At 39.4% G+C, this 17915-nt stretch overlaps 4 protein-coding genes across 5 annotated transcripts; 3 read left to right on the top strand and 1 right to left on the bottom strand.

Annotated features, from left to right (window-relative positions):
- The first annotated feature begins 35 nt into the window (after nucleotides 1-35).
- LOC142974739 (uncharacterized) lies at nucleotides 36-8231 on the top strand. Of its 2 annotated transcripts, none has more exons than XM_076117228.1 (10): nucleotides 36-126; nucleotides 214-397; nucleotides 1923-2174; nucleotides 3317-3402; nucleotides 4496-4734; nucleotides 5155-5272; nucleotides 5604-5758; nucleotides 6071-6190; nucleotides 6605-6807; nucleotides 6911-8231. In XM_076117228.1, the coding sequence occupies exons 2-10, from the start codon at nucleotides 230-232 to the stop codon at nucleotides 7967-7969; spliced, it is 2400 nt and encodes a 799-aa protein (XP_075973343.1). In that variant the 5' UTR covers nucleotides 36-126; nucleotides 214-229; the 3' UTR covers nucleotides 7970-8231. The 2 variants fall into 2 exon arrangements, with proteins under 2 accessions (XP_075973343.1, XP_075973344.1); XM_076117229.1 differs by having other exon boundaries at nucleotides 39-130.
- A 195-nt stretch (nucleotides 8232-8426) lies between these two features.
- Nucleotides 8427-11544, top strand: LOC142974743 (myrosinase 1-like). Its single transcript, XM_076117231.1, has 6 exons — nucleotides 8427-8629; nucleotides 9231-9349; nucleotides 9421-10091; nucleotides 10160-10468; nucleotides 10602-10843; nucleotides 11316-11544. The coding sequence occupies exons 1-6, from the start codon at nucleotides 8604-8606 to the stop codon at nucleotides 11473-11475; spliced, it is 1527 nt and encodes a 508-aa protein (XP_075973346.1). The 5' UTR covers nucleotides 8427-8603; the 3' UTR covers nucleotides 11476-11544.
- Nucleotides 11534-15284, bottom strand: Srp68 (signal recognition particle 68). Its single transcript, XM_076117230.1, has 6 exons — nucleotides 15050-15284; nucleotides 13963-14084; nucleotides 13603-13830; nucleotides 13221-13409; nucleotides 12802-12932; nucleotides 11534-12636 (listed from the first exon to the last, which is right to left on the bottom strand). The coding sequence occupies exons 1-6, from the start codon at nucleotides 15147-15149 to the stop codon at nucleotides 11613-11615; spliced, it is 1794 nt and encodes a 597-aa protein (XP_075973345.1). The 5' UTR covers nucleotides 15150-15284; the 3' UTR covers nucleotides 11534-11612.
- A 644-nt stretch (nucleotides 15285-15928) lies between these two features.
- Nucleotides 15929-17157, top strand: RpL29 (ribosomal protein L29). The gene is made up of 4 exons (XM_076117227.1): nucleotides 15929-16025; nucleotides 16157-16211; nucleotides 16385-16449; nucleotides 17002-17157. The coding sequence occupies exons 2-4, from the start codon at nucleotides 16175-16177 to the stop codon at nucleotides 17119-17121; spliced, it is 222 nt and encodes a 73-aa protein (XP_075973342.1). The 5' UTR covers nucleotides 15929-16025; nucleotides 16157-16174; the 3' UTR covers nucleotides 17122-17157.
- Nucleotides 17158-17915: the final 758 nt, after the last annotated feature.

Here is a 17915-nt window from a genome sequence, read left to right as displayed (position 1 = left end):
GTCAAAGTCATGGTTCGTGTATATGGGGGCAAAAATCGATTTACTGTTGGTAAGTTGGCAACATTTGGCCTTAGCTGTCACTTTAGCACGAAATTTTCGTTCATCCTTCCTTTTTCTCAATCTTACGTAGGTACATAGACTATTTATTCATAAAAATCATCAATAAACCTGACCTAACCTGCTACAGTATCATTACAGTAAATAATTTTACAGAACCCAGTTGGATACCATGGCCGACTCACAAGCAAACGAGAATACATGCGTAGTGTGTTTCAAGAACGTTTTGTACTATTCGATCGGAGAATGTGATCATCCCGTATGTTTCGAGTGTTCTACCCGAATGCGGGTGCTGTGCTTGCAAAATGAGTGTCCTATCTGCCGGCAAGACCTTTCAAGGGTAAGTATTCAGTGATGTGTTCAACAATGAATGTTGTGTTTGCTATATTCTCAGTGCACAGTGTCCCATTGTGCAATATTGTGTCTTATAAACATGCTGAGCCTTGCAACTATTATTAATACAGAATAATCTGCTTGAGTTTCATTTATGAAATAGTTAAACTGTTTACATTTAATTCAATGTACAATGTTGTCATATTTGTAGTATAATGATAAAGTTTGGTGCACTATAATCAGTATGAATAATTACTTACATCCTCGTGTATTAGACACATATATTTGCGTCAATCAATAGTTACGAATAGCTTGCCAACCTTGGGTTAGATATTCTGAAACATAATAATGAAAACAATATGTCAAATCCACCTCAAATAATTTTTACATGCCTGTTTTTTTGGACCAATTAATTAAAATTGGTCTAATTATGTATCAATTAACTAATTTACAGCACTATCTTACAATAGTATTTGTGACATAATTGTAAATAAACATTATTATTGCTCAATGTTATGACATACATCTAAAGTAACTGTAGGAAACAGAGAGACACAGTGGTATTTTAGAAATCCTTCATTATTAATTCAATATTTAATTTATGTTTCTACTATTTAATTATCCCATGTATCAAGTGCAGTATAAAAATTTATGAGAAAATTTAAATTTTCAAAAGATTCAAAAATAACTATAGATTCATTTACAATATTTTCAGTCAATAATAATATCTAATTAACATACCTTATCATATTATTGTAGAATATGTAAAGTGGTTCAGTGATTTCTGAGATTCTCTTTGTGGCTTATAGTCATGTGGCCATGTACCTTAATTAAGGCTCCTTGGGCTTACTTGATTGTCAATTTTATGCTACTGCTGAGATTTATCTGACTAAATTATTTTTATAATAAAATGCCTAGTTTAATCCATGTACATTCAATTATATATTATCCAGTATCACATAATGCTAGTAATGTTTACATTCTGATTTCCTTAATGTTAATTTTGCTTGTCTGTTAATTTAATTTTTTTATCCTGTTACTCTCCCACTGCTGGCAATGGTCACCACCCTGAGGATTGGGGACTATGCATGCCCTAATAAATGTATAAACAAATTTTAGGCATGCAAGATTTTGTCACAATGTTTTTCTTCACAGTTAGAGCAAGTGATAAATATATCTAATACACACATAACTTCAAAAAGTTATTGGTGTGTTGCCTTGCATTGGAACTGTCAACCACTTGTGTGGGAGGTGCCAACTTATACCACTCAGCTATCTTAATTAAACTAAAGCTTGTTAAATCTACTAGAGTGTCATCATTATCAATATAATAAATAAGAGGAATAAAGCAGGCAAATCTGCAAAATAGTAAAGTCATTAGTATATAATATGTGTACAGAACTAAACTTCTTATTCTGCCTAAACTTTTATGTAAGACTGCAACAAGCTGAAGGTCACTTAAAATATCACAATCGCCAACTCCTTATACTTAACTAATATGCTATTATTGTAACAACAAAATACATTTGCAGGTTGTATTCACGGATTCCATCCAACCTTACAAAGAGCTTCGTAACAGGGTGTTTACTGACAGACTCTTTGAGAGGCAACACAAGATTGGGTTCTGCAGTGAGGAAATCAAACAGGCCTATGAACGGTTGCTGGAGAACCGTTGTAAGGTCTGCGAAAAGATACCACCATTTCGTACATTCAGTATGCTCAATGACCACATGAGGAAAGTGCATGAACGATACTTCTGCGATCTCTGCGTCAAACATTTGAAGGTACGTTAAAAACATCTTAATAAAAATTCGTTACCCTAAAACTGATATCCATATTTAACAATATTTTTTCGGCCATTGTACCAAAAAAAATTGATTATGTAAGATAGAAAACATCTTTCCTAATGTTCATCTTGTGACACAACAACAACATACAAATAATGGTTTCGCGACTGCACGAACACCATCCCGCGGCATCCTAATCTTACTTTAAAGCAATATAAGTACAAATAGGTATGAAATGACGAGACAAAATACCCAGTTATTAAGCTGAACTTTGCGCAGCCATTTATACGTCAGTGATAGTAAAACAAAAATTCTAGTCAGCAGTTATGGATTATTACTAAAGGAAAATCCAATTAAATAATAAACTGAACAAATGTATAAGATCAGTATGAGTAATAGTCGACGTCGAAACATCATTATATTGGAATAACCAACTTTATTATTCTGTTACTATGAGAAACGTATTATAAAAGAATTCTATATAGAAACTAGCTGACCCGGCAAACGTTGTTTTGCCATAAAAAATTAAAAAAAAAGTGTCACTTAGGGGCATGAAAAATAGATGTTGGCCGATTCTCAGTCCTACTCAATATGCTCACAAAATTTCATGAGAATCGGTCAAGCCGTTTCGGAGGAGTACGGTAACGAAAACTGTGACGCGAGAATTTTATATTATAGAAATGCATCTGTATTAGTCATCTGATTGCTTAAAAAATACACACGTTATGTAATTAACTGACGTTCGGAATTTTGTGGTACAGTCTCTATTGCAATTAATAAGGAAATATCAAAGCATTGAACAGCATAATCTTTCGAATTAAATATTGAAACCTCAAGTCATTTAACTTTATGATGCGAAACATTAACATTTACTATAAACCACAATTGCTTGACAGATTTTAATTAAGACTTATCACAAATATTCAGGAATTTACTATTTATCAACAGAGTGAAATCCGTAATATACAAACAACATTATATTGTCGTTAACGAAAACGTGAAGTGAAGTATAAAAAAAATATTTGCCGATAAAAAAAAACATGGATCTTTCTGGCATTTTTCCCCAGATGGTACCACTTTACTTTGATCATATTTTTGCCAATATTATACTTAGTAAAACGTTATAATTAATTTTCCAGATCTTCACTAGTGAACGTAAGTGCTATACACGTCAAGAATTGGCTCACCATCGACGGAAAGGCGATGTGGACGATACATCACACAGGTGACGTAAATACACAATGCATTAGCAACTTCTAACAGGAATAAAGAAACGACTTAGCCTACATTGAGATGACTTAAATCTAACAGGGACTTTAGAACCGTGCGTCAAGACATCGTATGTTTACGCTCTTCATTCACGTTACTATATATTATAAATGTAGCGCAGCGTGTTAAAAGCTTATTTTTAATTAACAATAAGACCGCACATAAAAATTGATCGTTAAAGACCTTAATTTATATTATTTTGTTTTCGTACACACACATACGGCACAGAAATGAGAAAGAAATAATGAGCAACTGGACTTTAATCGGAAAGTATTTATTTAATTAGAGTTGACTCCCCAATGTTTTGTTAAAATATAATAAAAAACTAGTGAAATTGCATAATAATTACGACACAGACATTGGTCAAGTAAAAATTGTTATGAAATTGTATTAGTAATTATTAAAGAGAATGCAATTTAATGAAAGTAATGGTCATTTAATGCAAGGTCAATATAATATTGCTCTTACATATTGACGGTTTCCTTAAACCAGTTTTTATTTAAACTCGTGTGAGCAAACACGTGTTATTATTTAACCTATCATTAGCATATCATGTAATTTTTTTCACGATAACGGTAGACACGCTTTCCTTATCTAAGTATTGCGTGATAAAAGCTTATTAAGTGCAATAGTAACATAGATTGTGTTATCACTTATTCGCAAACGATTGTTTGTACAACGTGGATGATAACAGGTTGGATCTTCGGTTCAAATCAGGTCGTGAAAGGTTTATTTAGTCATCTTAGGTAATAGTGTATTGCACTTTGATGGACTTGGTCTCAAAAATCGTACTAACTAGTAGTAGTAGTACTACTCGTGTGCAGCGACTTTTTGTAAATTTCTCGAGTAAAGCTTATTTTGTTTCGTAGTCGTGACTATAACATATGGCATTTTATTGTGTACGGGTGTTTTGTAAATTTGATTCTGTTCAGCGACATGATATAATGCTGTCAAAAACATGAAAAAATATATCTACTGTACTTACTTTTAATTAATGGACTTAAATAATGATATAAGAATAATAAAAAAATAAAACTATTATATTACAGGGGACATCCACTATGCGAATTTTGCGAAGAGCGTTTCATGGATGCGGACGAGTTATACCGTCATTTACGCAAGGAGCACTTATACTGTCACCTGTGCGACGCAGACGGACGCAACCTGTACTACGCCACGCACTCGGCGCTCGCGCATCACTTCAGGACCGACCATTACCTGTGCGAAGAGGGCGAGTGCGCGGGACAACATTTGACCGCTGTGTTCAGAAGTGAAATTGACTTAAAAGGTTTGTTTTAATTCGATTTTATCGGCTGTATTGATTAAATCTAAGGCTTTTTGGGTAAAGCTTGCTACCCACGTATTTAGTTCGGCGTTTTTGGGCCCAGTCGGGCGGCAAAGCTAAATATGTGTGGATAAATGTTCCGGAAAAATTGCCGCTTCACATCGCCGCTCCTGAATGTTCAAACCTAATTGTGACGGTCGGTCACAAAATAATTATTCGATGGGCACGAGCCGAACAAGGGCAGTAATTGCTTAGATTCGATTTTATATTTCGTTAAAAATTGCCGAACTGAATATAAAAACAATGTAAATGTCCTTTAATAATGTTTCTGTTCTATCTCTGTAAAATACCAACTGAGCGGTATACATTGGTTATAAGAGTAGAGTGGAAAATAGTACTAAGTATGTTTTTCTAATGTTCCAGCTCATAAAGCGACGGTCCACGGTCGCGGCATGCCCCGCGGCGCCGCGCGGCAGGCTCGCACGCTCGAACTACAATTTAACATTACACCTCATCCTACGCTCACGCAAAGGCAACCCAGGTTTGTAGCCGCAATGAGACTTTATTACCGTATAAGACCACGTATTCTAGGGTATTCCAGTTTTACAGTGATTACCAAATAATGCATGAAAAGAATTATCCTCCGTCAACATCAGTCAGAGTGATTATAATTAAATTTTTACCCATTAATGTCCTACTGCTGGACTAGGTTCTCTTTCTTAAGGGAAGAAGATGTGAGGTCTCGAGTTCACCTCAATGTTTAAGTGTGGTATATCGCTAGTTCCGTGTTAAAAAACTCTCAGGCATGTCTAAATGTTCGTTCAGTATGAGAACGACACAACAATGTATGTAATAGAGTGTGTGTTCGGTAGAGAGCAGCAGCGCGAGCGGGAGCGCGTGGCGGAGACAGTACAGGCGGCGCCGGCGGCCGCCAGCATCGACACGCAGAGCGACGCGCAGTTCCCCGCGCTGTCGGCCGCGCCGCCCGCGCCCGGCCTCGTGCTCGGACACCACCGCGCCTACAAAGGTACCCACCCATACCGCGCATTATCTTCATATTTATTCATTTAGCTTTTAACCATTTTCATTACAGTGACTTCAAAGCTATGAGGAGGCCTTTGCCCAGCAGTAGGACGACGTGGGCTCATAATAATAATATTAACCGTTTTCATCCCTTTATTATTGATGGAAATATTGTTGCACTGTTAAAGGTGTTAGTTAGAGTTAGATGCGATAAACCGATTTATATTGTAGTATTTTTTCACTTCCCCTACATATGAAACGGCCAAGCGACATTCTTAGTTAATTAAATAACCATCAAATATAATATTTATTACAGGAGTGGACGGCCTAGCGCGGACGGATAAGAACTTCCCGACCCTAGGGGGCGGCACGGCTCGCAGTGTCCCGCGGCCCGCAGCGCCGGCCGCGCCCGTCGCAGCCACCATACTTAGAAATTGTACGTACTTACGTACCGATGCGAGGTGAAACTTCACAACAATACAACTGCAATACTGATTTTAGTGAGAGTATTTTATTATGGCATCGCTAGAGACAGTTCTTTAAAAATATATGACGATCTCCACTACTTTATCAACGGTCTCACAAACAAAGCGGGTATAGCTTTTTTTTAAGTGACTAATGCATTATGCATACGCCTGCACCATAGGTGGAGTGCAGGGTTATATGAGACTCTCCTGTCAAAAAGGCAGGCATGCCTACGAAACCACTACGAGTGTCCTCACGACCGCTTGGCGGTGTGCGGCGGTACAGCAATCCAAGCATATACCGTAACCCACGCGGTTGCACCAATTTAGAGGTCCCTTACAGAGGCAGTGACAACTAGATTCTAACTCGTAACATAACGTTACAGCTAAGCCGAGCGTGTCGATCCAGCTGCACAGCCAGCCGGCGTCGGCCAGCAACTTCCGGCTGACACAGACGGGCGGGTCGCGCGGCATCTCCGGCCTGGCGCAGAGCAAGAAGCCCCCCGCGCCGCTGCACGACGACGACTTCCCCTCGCTCGGACGAGATGACCATCCCAGTATCGGAGCCGCCACCGTGCAGGCGCCTAAGGTATTGTTTTACGCTCTTTTTGTTACAGCTGTTGTTTTGTTTCTTTTACACAAACACGAGCGTTCAATGCGTATTCCTTTAATCAAATGATTTTCCTTTGTAGGTCACCCTCATCAATAGCCAAGAGATGCAGGCGCTTAAGAACAATCAAGTCAGTACGCATCACAAGAAAGCGCCGATGAGTTCGGAAGCGTTCCCGGCTTTATCGTCGACGTCGGCACCGGTCGCGCCTCCACAGTGGATCACCGTCAAGTCGAAGGATAAACAGAGACCTGCTAAGGTAGAGCCGCCGCCGCAGCCGAGAGAACCGGCTTTCAACCCCGTCGCCGACTTCCCCACTCTACCGATAAATCACGCCAAGGCGAAATCGAAGAAGCAGCAGCAGCAACCGCAGCCGCAACCGCCGCCCCCGCAACCCACAAATGACAACTCGAAAATGAGTAAAAAAGAGAAAAAGAAACAAAATAGTAAAAAGGAGAACACAAACTTCGAGGAGACGTTTCACGTCAACGGGACCAACGACAAGAAGCTACTGAGGGAGTCGTACGCGTCCGTGAACGCGAACAGCGCGCCCGTCGCGGAGGGCGGCAAGAAGATCAAGACCGTGGACAACTCGCTGAGCGCCTCCGACAAGAACAGGAACGGCGGCACCGGCGACTTCAACCTGGCGGCGCGCGACTACCCGCCGCTCAGCGCGCGCGCCGCGCCCGACGCCAGCGTGCCGCCCGGCTTCAAGCCGCGGCCCGCCTGCGACGGCATGACGTTCACGAACTCGGCCGGCCAGACGTTCCCGGCGCCGCCGCACGCCTACATCCCGCCGCCCGACTTCGAGCGCCGCAACCGCGCGCTCGTGCGCCAGTTCGCGGCCGCGCTCGGCGCCGCGCCCGCCGTGGAGGACTTCAAGGCGGCGTCGCGCGCCTTCCGCGACTCCAGCATCGGCGCCGAGCAGTTCCTGGCGCACTGCCGCGCCGCGCTGGGCGAGCGCTTCGGCGCCGTGTTCCCCGAGCTGGTGGCGCTGCTGCCCGACATCGCCAAGCAGCAGGAGCTCACGCGCGGCCGCGGCGCCGAGCTGGCGGCCTGCGCCACGTGCGGCCAGCTGCTGGCGCCGCCCGACGCGCCCGCGCACGCCACCGCGCACTGGCCCGCGCTGGCGCCGCGCTAGCCCCCGACCGTGACTGTACATAGACATACTTACTCATAGTCGATCTTTACGTGTATCGTAGTATCAGTGTGAGCGCATTGACGCATCGTTGTTACGTGTATGACCACAGTTTCGTTTACGCTAGCCTCGACCTTACTTTGACTGTGCATTATTATGTGATCATATTAAATCCACAGTGTCGCAATTGTTTACATTAAAATGTGATTTTGTAGAATGTAAATGTTATATGATGTAAAATATATTGTTTCAAAGTTAAATTTTATTATATTTTTGTACTTATCGACGACTTCTTTAGTTATGTGCAAAATATTTTTGTTAAATACGAACGTCATTGGTTTTATTGTATTCCCTGTGCTTAACTATGGTTAAAATAATTTATGTTCAAATAGTCTGTAAACCTATAGAACTTTTAATTATACTTCACACGTAATTTTTTAACTAAATAAAATAGATTTCAATTCTAAATATTGTATTTGAAGTAGATATTATGTATGATAGGGTCTGGGTCAAAACCAGATAAATGATTAGATACGCAGCTGATAACATTACTATCTGGACACCCGCGTGTATATTCTTGAGAGATAACTCTCGCCATATAAGTAGTACCGCGGGCTGATACTATTGAACATACAAGATGAAGATTTCGCTGATCCTGTTCTGGTAAGTCTTGATAGTAATGTGAAAAAGAAAATTTCGATTATCATTCCAAATATTTTTGTATAAGTATGTATCTCACATTAAATGGACTAAATTATAAAGACATTGAAAAATCTTTATAAAACATTTGTTTCTTTAAATAAGTAACATACTTTTGGATATTCCGATTTCGAGATTAGTTTGGCCTTTTCAATTTTTGTGAACAACACTTGAAAAGCTTTCGGGATTTGGCTAGTTATTAGATAACTTTCATTTAATTTATTGTAAAAGTTATGCGCACTTATTCCTCACGCATACTCAATATTTTTTGCTGCATAAGTAATTGCTGCCAAAGCCGTCTGTGTTCCAAAGTTCAGATCATAAAATTAAATTAAATCAAGTTTAATTAATAATGCGAATGACACAGACAAGAAGATATTCAGATCTCATTTTTGAGCTCACATATCATGAATAGTAATAGGAAGTACATAGTTTACATTTAAAATATTTTTACTGTACTTCTAAAAAAGTATTTCCCGCATTGTATTTTAAATAGTTCTTGCGTTCAACCATATTTACGTCGAATCAATATGCGTAGGTTCTAAATATGTTCATGTACATCTAGTTTAGGGTTGGTCCTGACTGACGCCGCCGTCATCAAGCAGAACAAGCGATTCCCAGATGACTTCTTCTTTGGAACTGGTACATCTGCATACCAGATCGAGGGAGGATGGGACGCTGACGGTAAACTCTTTCCTTACGTGTAATAAACATAAGTAGAGAGTTGAAGTTTTCAAACAAACCTTATATTTCAGACAAGGGCGATAGCATCTGGGATTATATGACTCATAACATGCCAGAAGTAATAACTGATCATAGTAATGGCGACATCGCCGCAGACTCCTTTAACAATTACAAGCGCGATGTTGAAATGATGAGAGAGTTGGGCCTCGACATGTACCGGTTTTCTTTATCGTGGCCCAGGATTTTGCCCACCGGCGTACCTAACTACGTCAGCGAGGCAGGTATCACGTACTACAACAATCTTATAGACGAAATGCTAAAATACAACATCCAACCAATGATTACCTTATATCATTGGGATTTGCCACAAAAACTTCAAGAAATGGGCGGTTTTATGAACCCACTTATAGCGGATTGGTTCGAAGATTTCGCTAGAATAGCTTATGAACGTTTTGGAGACAGAGTGAAGTATTGGATCACGTTTAACGAAGGATACCAAATCTGTTACGAGGGTTACGACTACGTGAGTAAAGCACCGAGGTTGAATGCGACTGGTGTAGGCGAATATTTGTGTGCCAGAAATCTTTTACTGGCTCATGCGAGAGCATATCATGCGTACAACAACGACTTTAGACCTACTCAAGGAGGTATTTGTGGGTATACTATCTCTATAAGTTCCGCGCAACCCTTGAACGACACCGAGGAAGACAGGCTGGCTCTCGAATTACATACCCAGGCTGAGGTAATATTATGTTTGATGTAATATTTATTTGAGAACTTCGTCAAGTCTAAAGCTTTATTGTCTTTCAGTGGGCAATCTATACGGATCCTATTTTCTCAAAAGAGGGAGGCTTTCCAAAAGAACTATCAGAGCTGGTTGCTGAAAAGAGTGCGAATCAAGGTTTTCCCAGATCACGTCTACCGGCCTTCTCAGAAGAAGAGAAGGAATTTATAAAAGGCACAAGTGACTTCTTTGGCGTCAACCACTATGGCGGTGGTTACGTTTCGTTCTCTCTGTATGATCTAGAAAATTCTGTGGTCCCGTCGACGCAGGATGATATCCAAGTTGGAAGTTATGCACCCGAAGATTGGCCACAAGCAGCATCTTTCTGGCTGAAGGTATAGTTAGTACTTAATATGGTCCAAAATGTTATCAATTTCCAAATACTCGGTTAAACATAGAAATTTTGTTTGAGTTATAAGTGTAATGTTTGATCGCAAAATTAGGTATAGTAATTTATTTGTTTTGCAGCGCATGCCCAGGAGCTTGTACATCGTACTGAAGCGCATACACGAGAGATACGACGGCAACGTTCCTATCATAGTGACTGAGAACGGTTGGTCTACTCATGCTGGTATTGAAGACGAAGACCGGGTCGCTTACTACAGAGCAGCTCTCGAAGGAGCACTCGATGCTATGGACGAGGGCGTCAACCTGTTGGGTTATTTCGCGTGGAGTCTCTTAGATAATTTCGAGTGGATGGCGGGATACTCGTAAGTGTAGTAATTTTTTCCTTGTAGATACTTGACAGATATAGTTGTTACTTATTTTTATCCGCTTTATCTTATTAATAATGTGAATACTCGAGTGGGTCGATACGATTAGGTTAAGTGTATTTGTAGCTCAACGACCTCGCCCGTGTGACACCTTAATGCTAGTTTCTACGCTAATCTGCAGAATTAAGAGGAAATCGACATGATCACATTTTACTATTTATAGAAATGTATGGGAATTATGTTACAGTTTAAAAATCGAGATACTGTTATTAGCGAAGCGATCAGAAAGATTATATTCACAGTGTAGCGATGAGTGCAAAAAGCTGCTTATAAATGTAAAGTAATGGTGACACGCTATAATCTTGTCCTCTATATCTCTAGGTACATCAAAGCGATCAGATCGATCAGCTCTACTGGATGCTATCGTGTTCTAGTACTCGTATTATTTTATCTTCTCTGTTTTTTACAGAGAACGTTTTGGCTTATACGAAGTGGACTTTGAAGACCCAGCTCGCACGCGTACACCCAGGAAGTCTGCATTCATCTACAAACAAATCATCAAGACTCGCGTCGTAGACCACGGCTACGAACCTCATAGTTATGTTATGACCATCGACGAAGGACATTAGATAAATACTTTAAAATAAACTATTTTGCTAATTAATCCTTTACTGGAAAATAAAATACTTATATTTATATGTGTGTATATAATTTGAACCTTTAAAACAAAAAACCTGCTAAAATAAGACCAATACAAAATTTGTGTTCACTTGTCACTTTTACCCCAACCAAGGAATCCTTTGACGAGTCCAGTGAGACCGGCTCCTTGCTTCTTGTTATCTGCCGCTCCGGTCTTATCATCCAGATTCGGGAACTCGACGAAGTTGCAAGCTAAATCAAAGAACAACGGCTTGCAAGGAATAGCTTCCATGGGTGGTGGCATTTTGTAAATGTTAGGATTCTTAGTAAGAACTACAGTGTCCTCTCGGTACTCATCCAAGCGATCCACTAAAGGCTTCTTATCCTTATATTTTCCAGTGTACTTCATATCCTCATCTTGTTCTTCATCGTCTTCGAGTACGGAGTCGGCGTGTACCTCGAATTTACAACTTTCAATATCCTTCTTTAGGACCTGTAGTTTTTCTATCAGTGGTTTCTCAGTAAGTTTGCTACCAAGTGATTCGGTGGTGTAGTTGTTGCACCTCTCGAGCATGGCTAGCGCCTCTCTGAAGCGACGCAAAGTTGTCAGAACTTGAGCAATGTAATAACAGCGGAAAGCGCGATAAGCTTTCGTCTGTATCTCGATTTCTTGTTGGTAAGCCGCGTCAGTCTCGAAGCCAGGCAGTTGTTGTAGCTCAGTGAAGTTCTGTAGGATAATTTCATAAAGCCTGGTCAGGTCCTGAGGGCGGACTTTCTTGCCATCGATTTGAATGTTGTTCTTGCGAGCTTCTTCTGCTTGCTGTACTAGTAAGTTGTTCCTCTCAATAGTGCGCATCAGACGTAAATACATCAAGTAAGACAGCAAGTGGTTGACGCTCGACATTTGAGCTTCCGATGCAGATTTCAGTTTCGGGTCGCTCTTGATCTCATCCTTCAGCGCTGAGATAGCGTCCTTGCAATCCATGAGGATGTTTTCTAGAATATCGATCTTGGACTGCACATCTGGAGCGTTGGCAACGGACTTGTCCAAGTCCTGCAGGGCGATAAGGAAAAGGCGCACCTTTTCAGGCCTCACGGTGACGCGACGACCGCGCCATTCCACTTCATGCATCACGCCGGAACGAGACTCCCTGAAAGTACAAAAGCTCGTTATTATATATGCGTAAGCAAAGATAAATAGCGAATCTAGAGAATTAACGGCAGTTAGCGTGTTTACTAGTTCAAATATCACATGCAAAAAATGCTTGCCGGCTGTCAAAATAGATATGCAATTATAATCAAACAATGTTACTCACTTGGCCTGAGCCATGAGCGAGTCCAAGTTTTCGATGAGTCCCTGTCCACGCATGGCCACAAGATCGCCGGCAGCTGACTCGTCACCGATGTTGTACGCGCAGTAACGCAGACTAGGCTTCAGCTCCTCCACCTATTAAGATGAAAAACAAGATTTAACTAGAGGTAATCTTGATTTCTATTATTTTCTATAATGCCATGGAGACTGGTGTATGTGTAACAGCAACTGTGATCAAAATTACACATCAGGACCTAGACGTTTGATTGAACAACCCCGTGCAACTTATACACCCATTTTTTAAAAACAAATACCTATATACACTGACGACTGGACGTCCGTACCGTGAGAAAAGGTTTAAAGACTTATAACACACAAGTGGACCTGTTTGATTTATAAACACCATAATGGCGTACAACTGACCTTCTGCTTGTAAACAGCGCGCTCGTCGATAGGCAAGGCAGCAGCGAGGTTGTCGAGCACGAGCTGGGCGCGGTGCAGGCTCTCGGCGGCGGCGCGCCACTGCTGCAGCTCCACCAGCAGCGCGCCGCGCAGCCACGCCGCGTACGCGCCCACCTCCAGCTGCGTACGAGCGTCACACACTCCACTTTGCTGGAAATGTAAATATAGTATACATGCGTATTATGTTAAACTGATCATCTGAAACTTACTAGTTCTAGTTATAGTAAGAAGAACGTTAGAATATTTTTTTCATCTTCATGTATATCTACGTTAAGAATGTTATATGAAACATTTGTTTGTACAAAATGAAAACAAAACTAAAAAATCTTTTTTGATTCATTACCTCACAGAGCTGCAACAAAGTTTGAGCATGGGCGCATGCCTTCTTCAATCGCGACACAAGATGGAACTTCTTCCTCGGTTCGGTGTTAGCCTCCTGGCGTAGCTGCATGGCGTGGGCCCAGGCTCTTTCTGCTTGAAGCAGTGGTACACATAGCAGTCGGTTCTCTGCTGAAGTCGCCGTCAGATGGACCGTGGTTACGTCACGGCGGCGGTAGTGACGTCTGTCTCCCTGACATCAACACATTATATCATATTTCATAAAAAATTAAGTAGTTTGATGGCCAATCCGCACTTAGCAAGAGTGATGGACTCAAGGTCTAACCCCGAGGACATTATTGAAACAAAAATATTATATACACACCTGTGGAATCTTCAGTACTTTGCGTAGTCTCCTAATGCGGCGCGAGCAGTAGCCGCGATACCGCTGATAGTCGCCGTGACGAAGACCATGCTGCTGCTGTGCATCCTTGGTTATACGGAATACTAAAATACTAGTTAAGGAAATATAGTAAGTAGTAATTTAAATTAAATAAATCCAGTTGTATACAACTGCATGCCTGCTAATAAATAAATAAAATTATTATTGGTACCCACATATTTATTGCAATGATGAGAGGTAAAAGCAATCTTAACAGATTTTGTCCCAGAGTGAATACAAGCGGTATCAAAGGTAAGACAGACAAAGTTGTTGTTGAAGTTTGAAATGCTCTAGCTTTCAGCTGGCTTGGATAGATACTATGTATGCCTTGGAATGCTGACACACCAGACACATTGTAAAATATATTTTTCTTCACTGATCAGTGATCATTTCACAATTTAATTAAAAGTAGTTCTGTTACTGTTGCCGCAAGGGCAATCTAAACTCAAGATTGATTTAACAGCCAAAAACTCAAAGCCTCCCTCAAATATTAATTATTAACTTAATTGGATGCATTAGAAAAAAAAATCACACTTAAAAATGTACATTTTACATTAATTCTACTTAACTTCTGATTATAAATCATTTTATTAACATGAAGCAATTAACACAATAACTGTAATATACTGTGATTATGTTTTCACTTTTTGACTTACTCATACAGAATTTATTTCAATTTATATTTCATATCTTATTGTAGGAAATAATAACCATTATAATGTTATCATGATTCACAAATAAATTATAAATAATATAATCATTAGAAGAATCTAAATTTGCCATATTTTTTTTACACTTTTCATACTACTGCATTGATTATCAATCGACAGGTACACGTCTATTGAGTGAATATGAGTAACCCTTCTCCATAAACATATTCAAGTCATGTTTTTTTAGCATATTGTACACCAGAAATCATAGAAGACAATTACGTTGATAATAAAATTTCTGAGACACTTATGATGTAAATGAATGGTTTTATGTCAACAATAAAAAATACGTGTCTTATTAAAATTTTTATAAAGGATACTTTCTAACGTAAGGAGCCTGGGTGACTTTACTTCTTCTTTTTCAGTTTCTTCAGTAGATATGGGCTTTGCATCCCCAGAATCACCATCCAACACAACCATTTTTCCGCAAGAATTTATTTACTCGGTTTAGTAAATTACTATTATCTTTTTGTGTATTTTTTTAGGTAATTTTAAAGGTAATTCACGAGATAGTTATCACCCAAACTGACAGTGACAAGTGACAACACGACACATGTTACAGTGTTGCTGACCAAACTAAAGTGGAATATTTAGCATGATACTAAATATTATGAATTCCCGCGGTCAATCCATTACTATTTCATTATATTAAATACACTATTATCTAGTGTATTTTACCAGTCAGTCTATGAAGTTTCTTTAAATCTCACTATTCTGAGAAGTGAGAGAGACTGACAGAAAATGCCTTTGGCATTAAGTCCGGCTTTATACAACTTTGTATAATATATGTTTAAAATAAAAATAAAGAAATAAATCGTTATCAGAGATAATTTGAAACTTTTCGGTAATTATTTAAATAATAAAATAATCTGAACTAAAGCAATAGTTGCGAGATGGTTTTTAAATAATCAAAATTTGTAAAACATTTTCGTCCATTGAACAGTATCTAACACCTAAAAAATAAATCAAGAGATCCTACCAGCCCTAATAAAACATATCATGTATTATAGTACCCATAGAACTATATTTTCTTGATCGTAGGTATCTTATCTAGCGGTTAGTTTTTTTTTCATTTATGATTAGAATATACCAATCCTAAAGCTGGAACGGAACTTTTCCTTTCGGCACGTCAATCAACGTGACAGTTAATTCGGCTGACAGCAGGACAGAGTACGACCTTTTGCTGTTGTGCGAAAAGGATAGCATACGAGAAATGCTTTAAATCAGCAAATTCAGTTTAATTGTGACGGAGTTTGCCGAACTGTTTTCCTCTTGTCTTTTTCATTGCTGTGTTAGGTTAGTGCCTCGAACTTTTTAAATTATTTCCAATCATATCTTTTAAATCTTGACTTTATTACTAAGTTTTTTAAGTGTTTATTGAACAACTTGTGCGTACTGATATATTAAAACGGATATTTTCTTTTCAGGACAGATAATCTAACGAAATGGCAAAGTCAAAGAATCATACAAATCACAACCAAAGTGAGTAAATGCTAATAATTCGGGAAACATACAGAGTAATTTGTTTAAACAATTACAATTCGTGTGTCTTGGCTACTCTTGTTAATCTAATAGTGTGGAATTAAATAATTGTGGTAAAATAGTGGTAAATTTCTGGTTGCAGTTTTGTAAACAATATCGTTGCTTTATTACAGACCGCAAAGCTCACAGGAATGGCATCAAAAAGCCAACGAAGGTCAGGCACGAATCCACCCTTGGTGTAAGTATCATTTTGTTATACCTTAGAATTTTTTCATGTTTTGTTATATCTTGAAAGGTAGACTGACTAACCTCTAAACTAGTCCTCGTTTACGTGTTTCATACTATTTTCATGAGGTTTAAACTTGTTTTTGTGAAGAATTTATGAAACATGTAGGTTATATACATGAAATTGATTAATTCTTATTGCTCTAACATACCTTCTCTGAAATATTATTTGGTTATGTTTTATTAACTGGCCCTAAAAGTCCTTCTTGTTTTGTAGGTATTACTCATTCCAGGCAAAAGTTTAACTGCTCTAAATCATAAACAACTTATCAATTTGGTAATTTAACGAATACAATCAATGGTAACAAATGGCTATTTGTACCAGCATAGTCAGTAAAATTTACACTAGTTTTAGAGATAATCACATAAAGCATATTGTTTTAGCCTGTATCATAAGATTTAAAATGGTCTATGTTGTTGTCAACTATGTCAAAGAAATTCTCCCCACAATCATTAAAGTAAACGCACCATCAAAGCAGTGTAAAACATGGTGTTCTTGTTACAGATGGACCCCAAGTTCCTGAGGAATCAAAGGTTCTGCAAGAAAGGCAACCTGAAGCCTGCCAAACAGATTGCCCGTGCGGCTGAAAGGAAAGCCACACGTGAGGCCAAGGCCAAGAAATGAACATCTAGCTTTTAAGAATAAAAAAATTAAAACCTATTTCGTGGTTTTCTTTCATTCTAGTTTGATAAAATGCACCATAATGAGAGTACTTTGTAGAGGTAGCTTAAGTGATTGTTACCTTTTTTTTCGAGAATCTGTGAAAAGTGTACCTACACTAATATGGTTGATTTATGGATTCCGAGTACATTGGTAATCTCTTCAAAAGTGTTTTTTTTATATGAGTTAAAACTGGGTGTTAGTGTTCTCTTGCTTATCTATTCGAATGCTGGACATAAAACACACACATTCTTTCTAGCACTGGTCAGTGCTTCAGCATTTTACAGGTTGGAGCTAGGTGCCTACTGTCGCACGCCGCCACAAGCGGCCGTGAGGATACACGTGGCGGTTTAGTGGGTATGCCCGCCCTTCTGGCGGGAGAGCCCCACATAACCCCGCACTCAACCTAGAATGCAGGTGTATGCATAAAACATTAGCCACGTTAAAAAAAAAAGGTGCCTACTGTCAGCAACATTGGCAGGACTGACTCTGTTACTTGAGTTATATAAATACGATGCGACGATACTGATCTAGCCGAACTACGTGCTACGAAAAATAATTGATTTGTCTGAATTTCCATGGAATCAGAATTCCATCATTCTTTTCCTCCATCGCACATTCGTATTTCGTAAGTCGGTAAGTTTTCTGCAGCACAGGACCTCTTAGGGTGTTTTAAGAATGCTCAGGATACCTCTAAAGGGTTGCAATATTATTGCATCCTCTAAATGGATGCAATAAATGTAAGACCATGAAGAATG

Source organism: Anticarsia gemmatalis, chromosome 8, assembly GCF_050436995.1.
Source record: "Anticarsia gemmatalis isolate Benzon Research Colony breed Stoneville strain chromosome 8, ilAntGemm2 primary, whole genome shotgun sequence".
NCBI classification, from domain to species: domain Eukaryota; kingdom Metazoa; phylum Arthropoda; class Insecta; order Lepidoptera; family Erebidae; genus Anticarsia; species Anticarsia gemmatalis.
This window is presented reverse-complemented; position numbering and strand designations above follow the sequence as displayed.

Excerpts from the sequence above, each read along its gene's own strand:
- LOC142974743 (XM_076117231.1), top strand. The coding sequence starts at position 8,604 with ATGAAGATTTCGCTGATCCTGTTCTG. Across the intron at positions 9,350-9,420 it reads GGGAGGATGGGACGCTGACG|ACAAGGGCGATAGCATCTGG; the intron begins GTAAACTCTTTC and ends CTTATATTTCAG. Across the intron at positions 10,844-11,315 it reads GAGTGGATGGCGGGATACTC|AGAACGTTTTGGCTTATACG; the intron begins GTAAGTGTAGTA and ends TGTTTTTTACAG.
- LOC142974739 (XM_076117228.1), top strand. The coding sequence starts at position 230 with ATGGCCGACTCACAAGCAAACGAGAATACATGCGTAGTGTGTTTCAAG. Across the intron at positions 3,403-4,495 it reads GTGGACGATACATCACACAG|GGGACATCCACTATGCGAAT; the intron begins GTGACGTAAATA and ends ATTATATTACAG. Across the intron at positions 5,273-5,603 it reads CTCACGCAAAGGCAACCCAG|AGAGCAGCAGCGCGAGCGGG; the intron begins GTTTGTAGCCGC and ends TGTGTTCGGTAG.
- RpL29 (XM_076117227.1), top strand. The coding sequence starts at position 16,175 with ATGGCAAAGTCAAAGAATCATACAAATCACAACCAAA. Across the intron at positions 16,212-16,384 it reads TCATACAAATCACAACCAAA|ACCGCAAAGCTCACAGGAAT; the intron begins GTGAGTAAATGC and ends GCTTTATTACAG. Across the intron at positions 16,450-17,001 it reads GGCACGAATCCACCCTTGGT|ATGGACCCCAAGTTCCTGAG; the intron begins GTAAGTATCATT and ends TTCTTGTTACAG.
- Srp68 (XM_076117230.1), bottom strand. The coding sequence starts at position 15,149 with ATGGTTGTGTTGGATGGTGATTCTGGGGATGCAAAGCCCATATCTACT. Across the intron at positions 12,933-13,220 it reads GCGCTGTTTACAAGCAGAAG|GTGGAGGAGCTGAAGCCTAG; the intron begins GTCAGTTGTACG and ends TCATCTTAATAG. Across the intron at positions 12,637-12,801 it reads TCGCTCATGGCTCAGGCCAA|GGAGTCTCGTTCCGGCGTGA; the intron begins GTGAGTAACATT and ends TTGTACTTTCAG.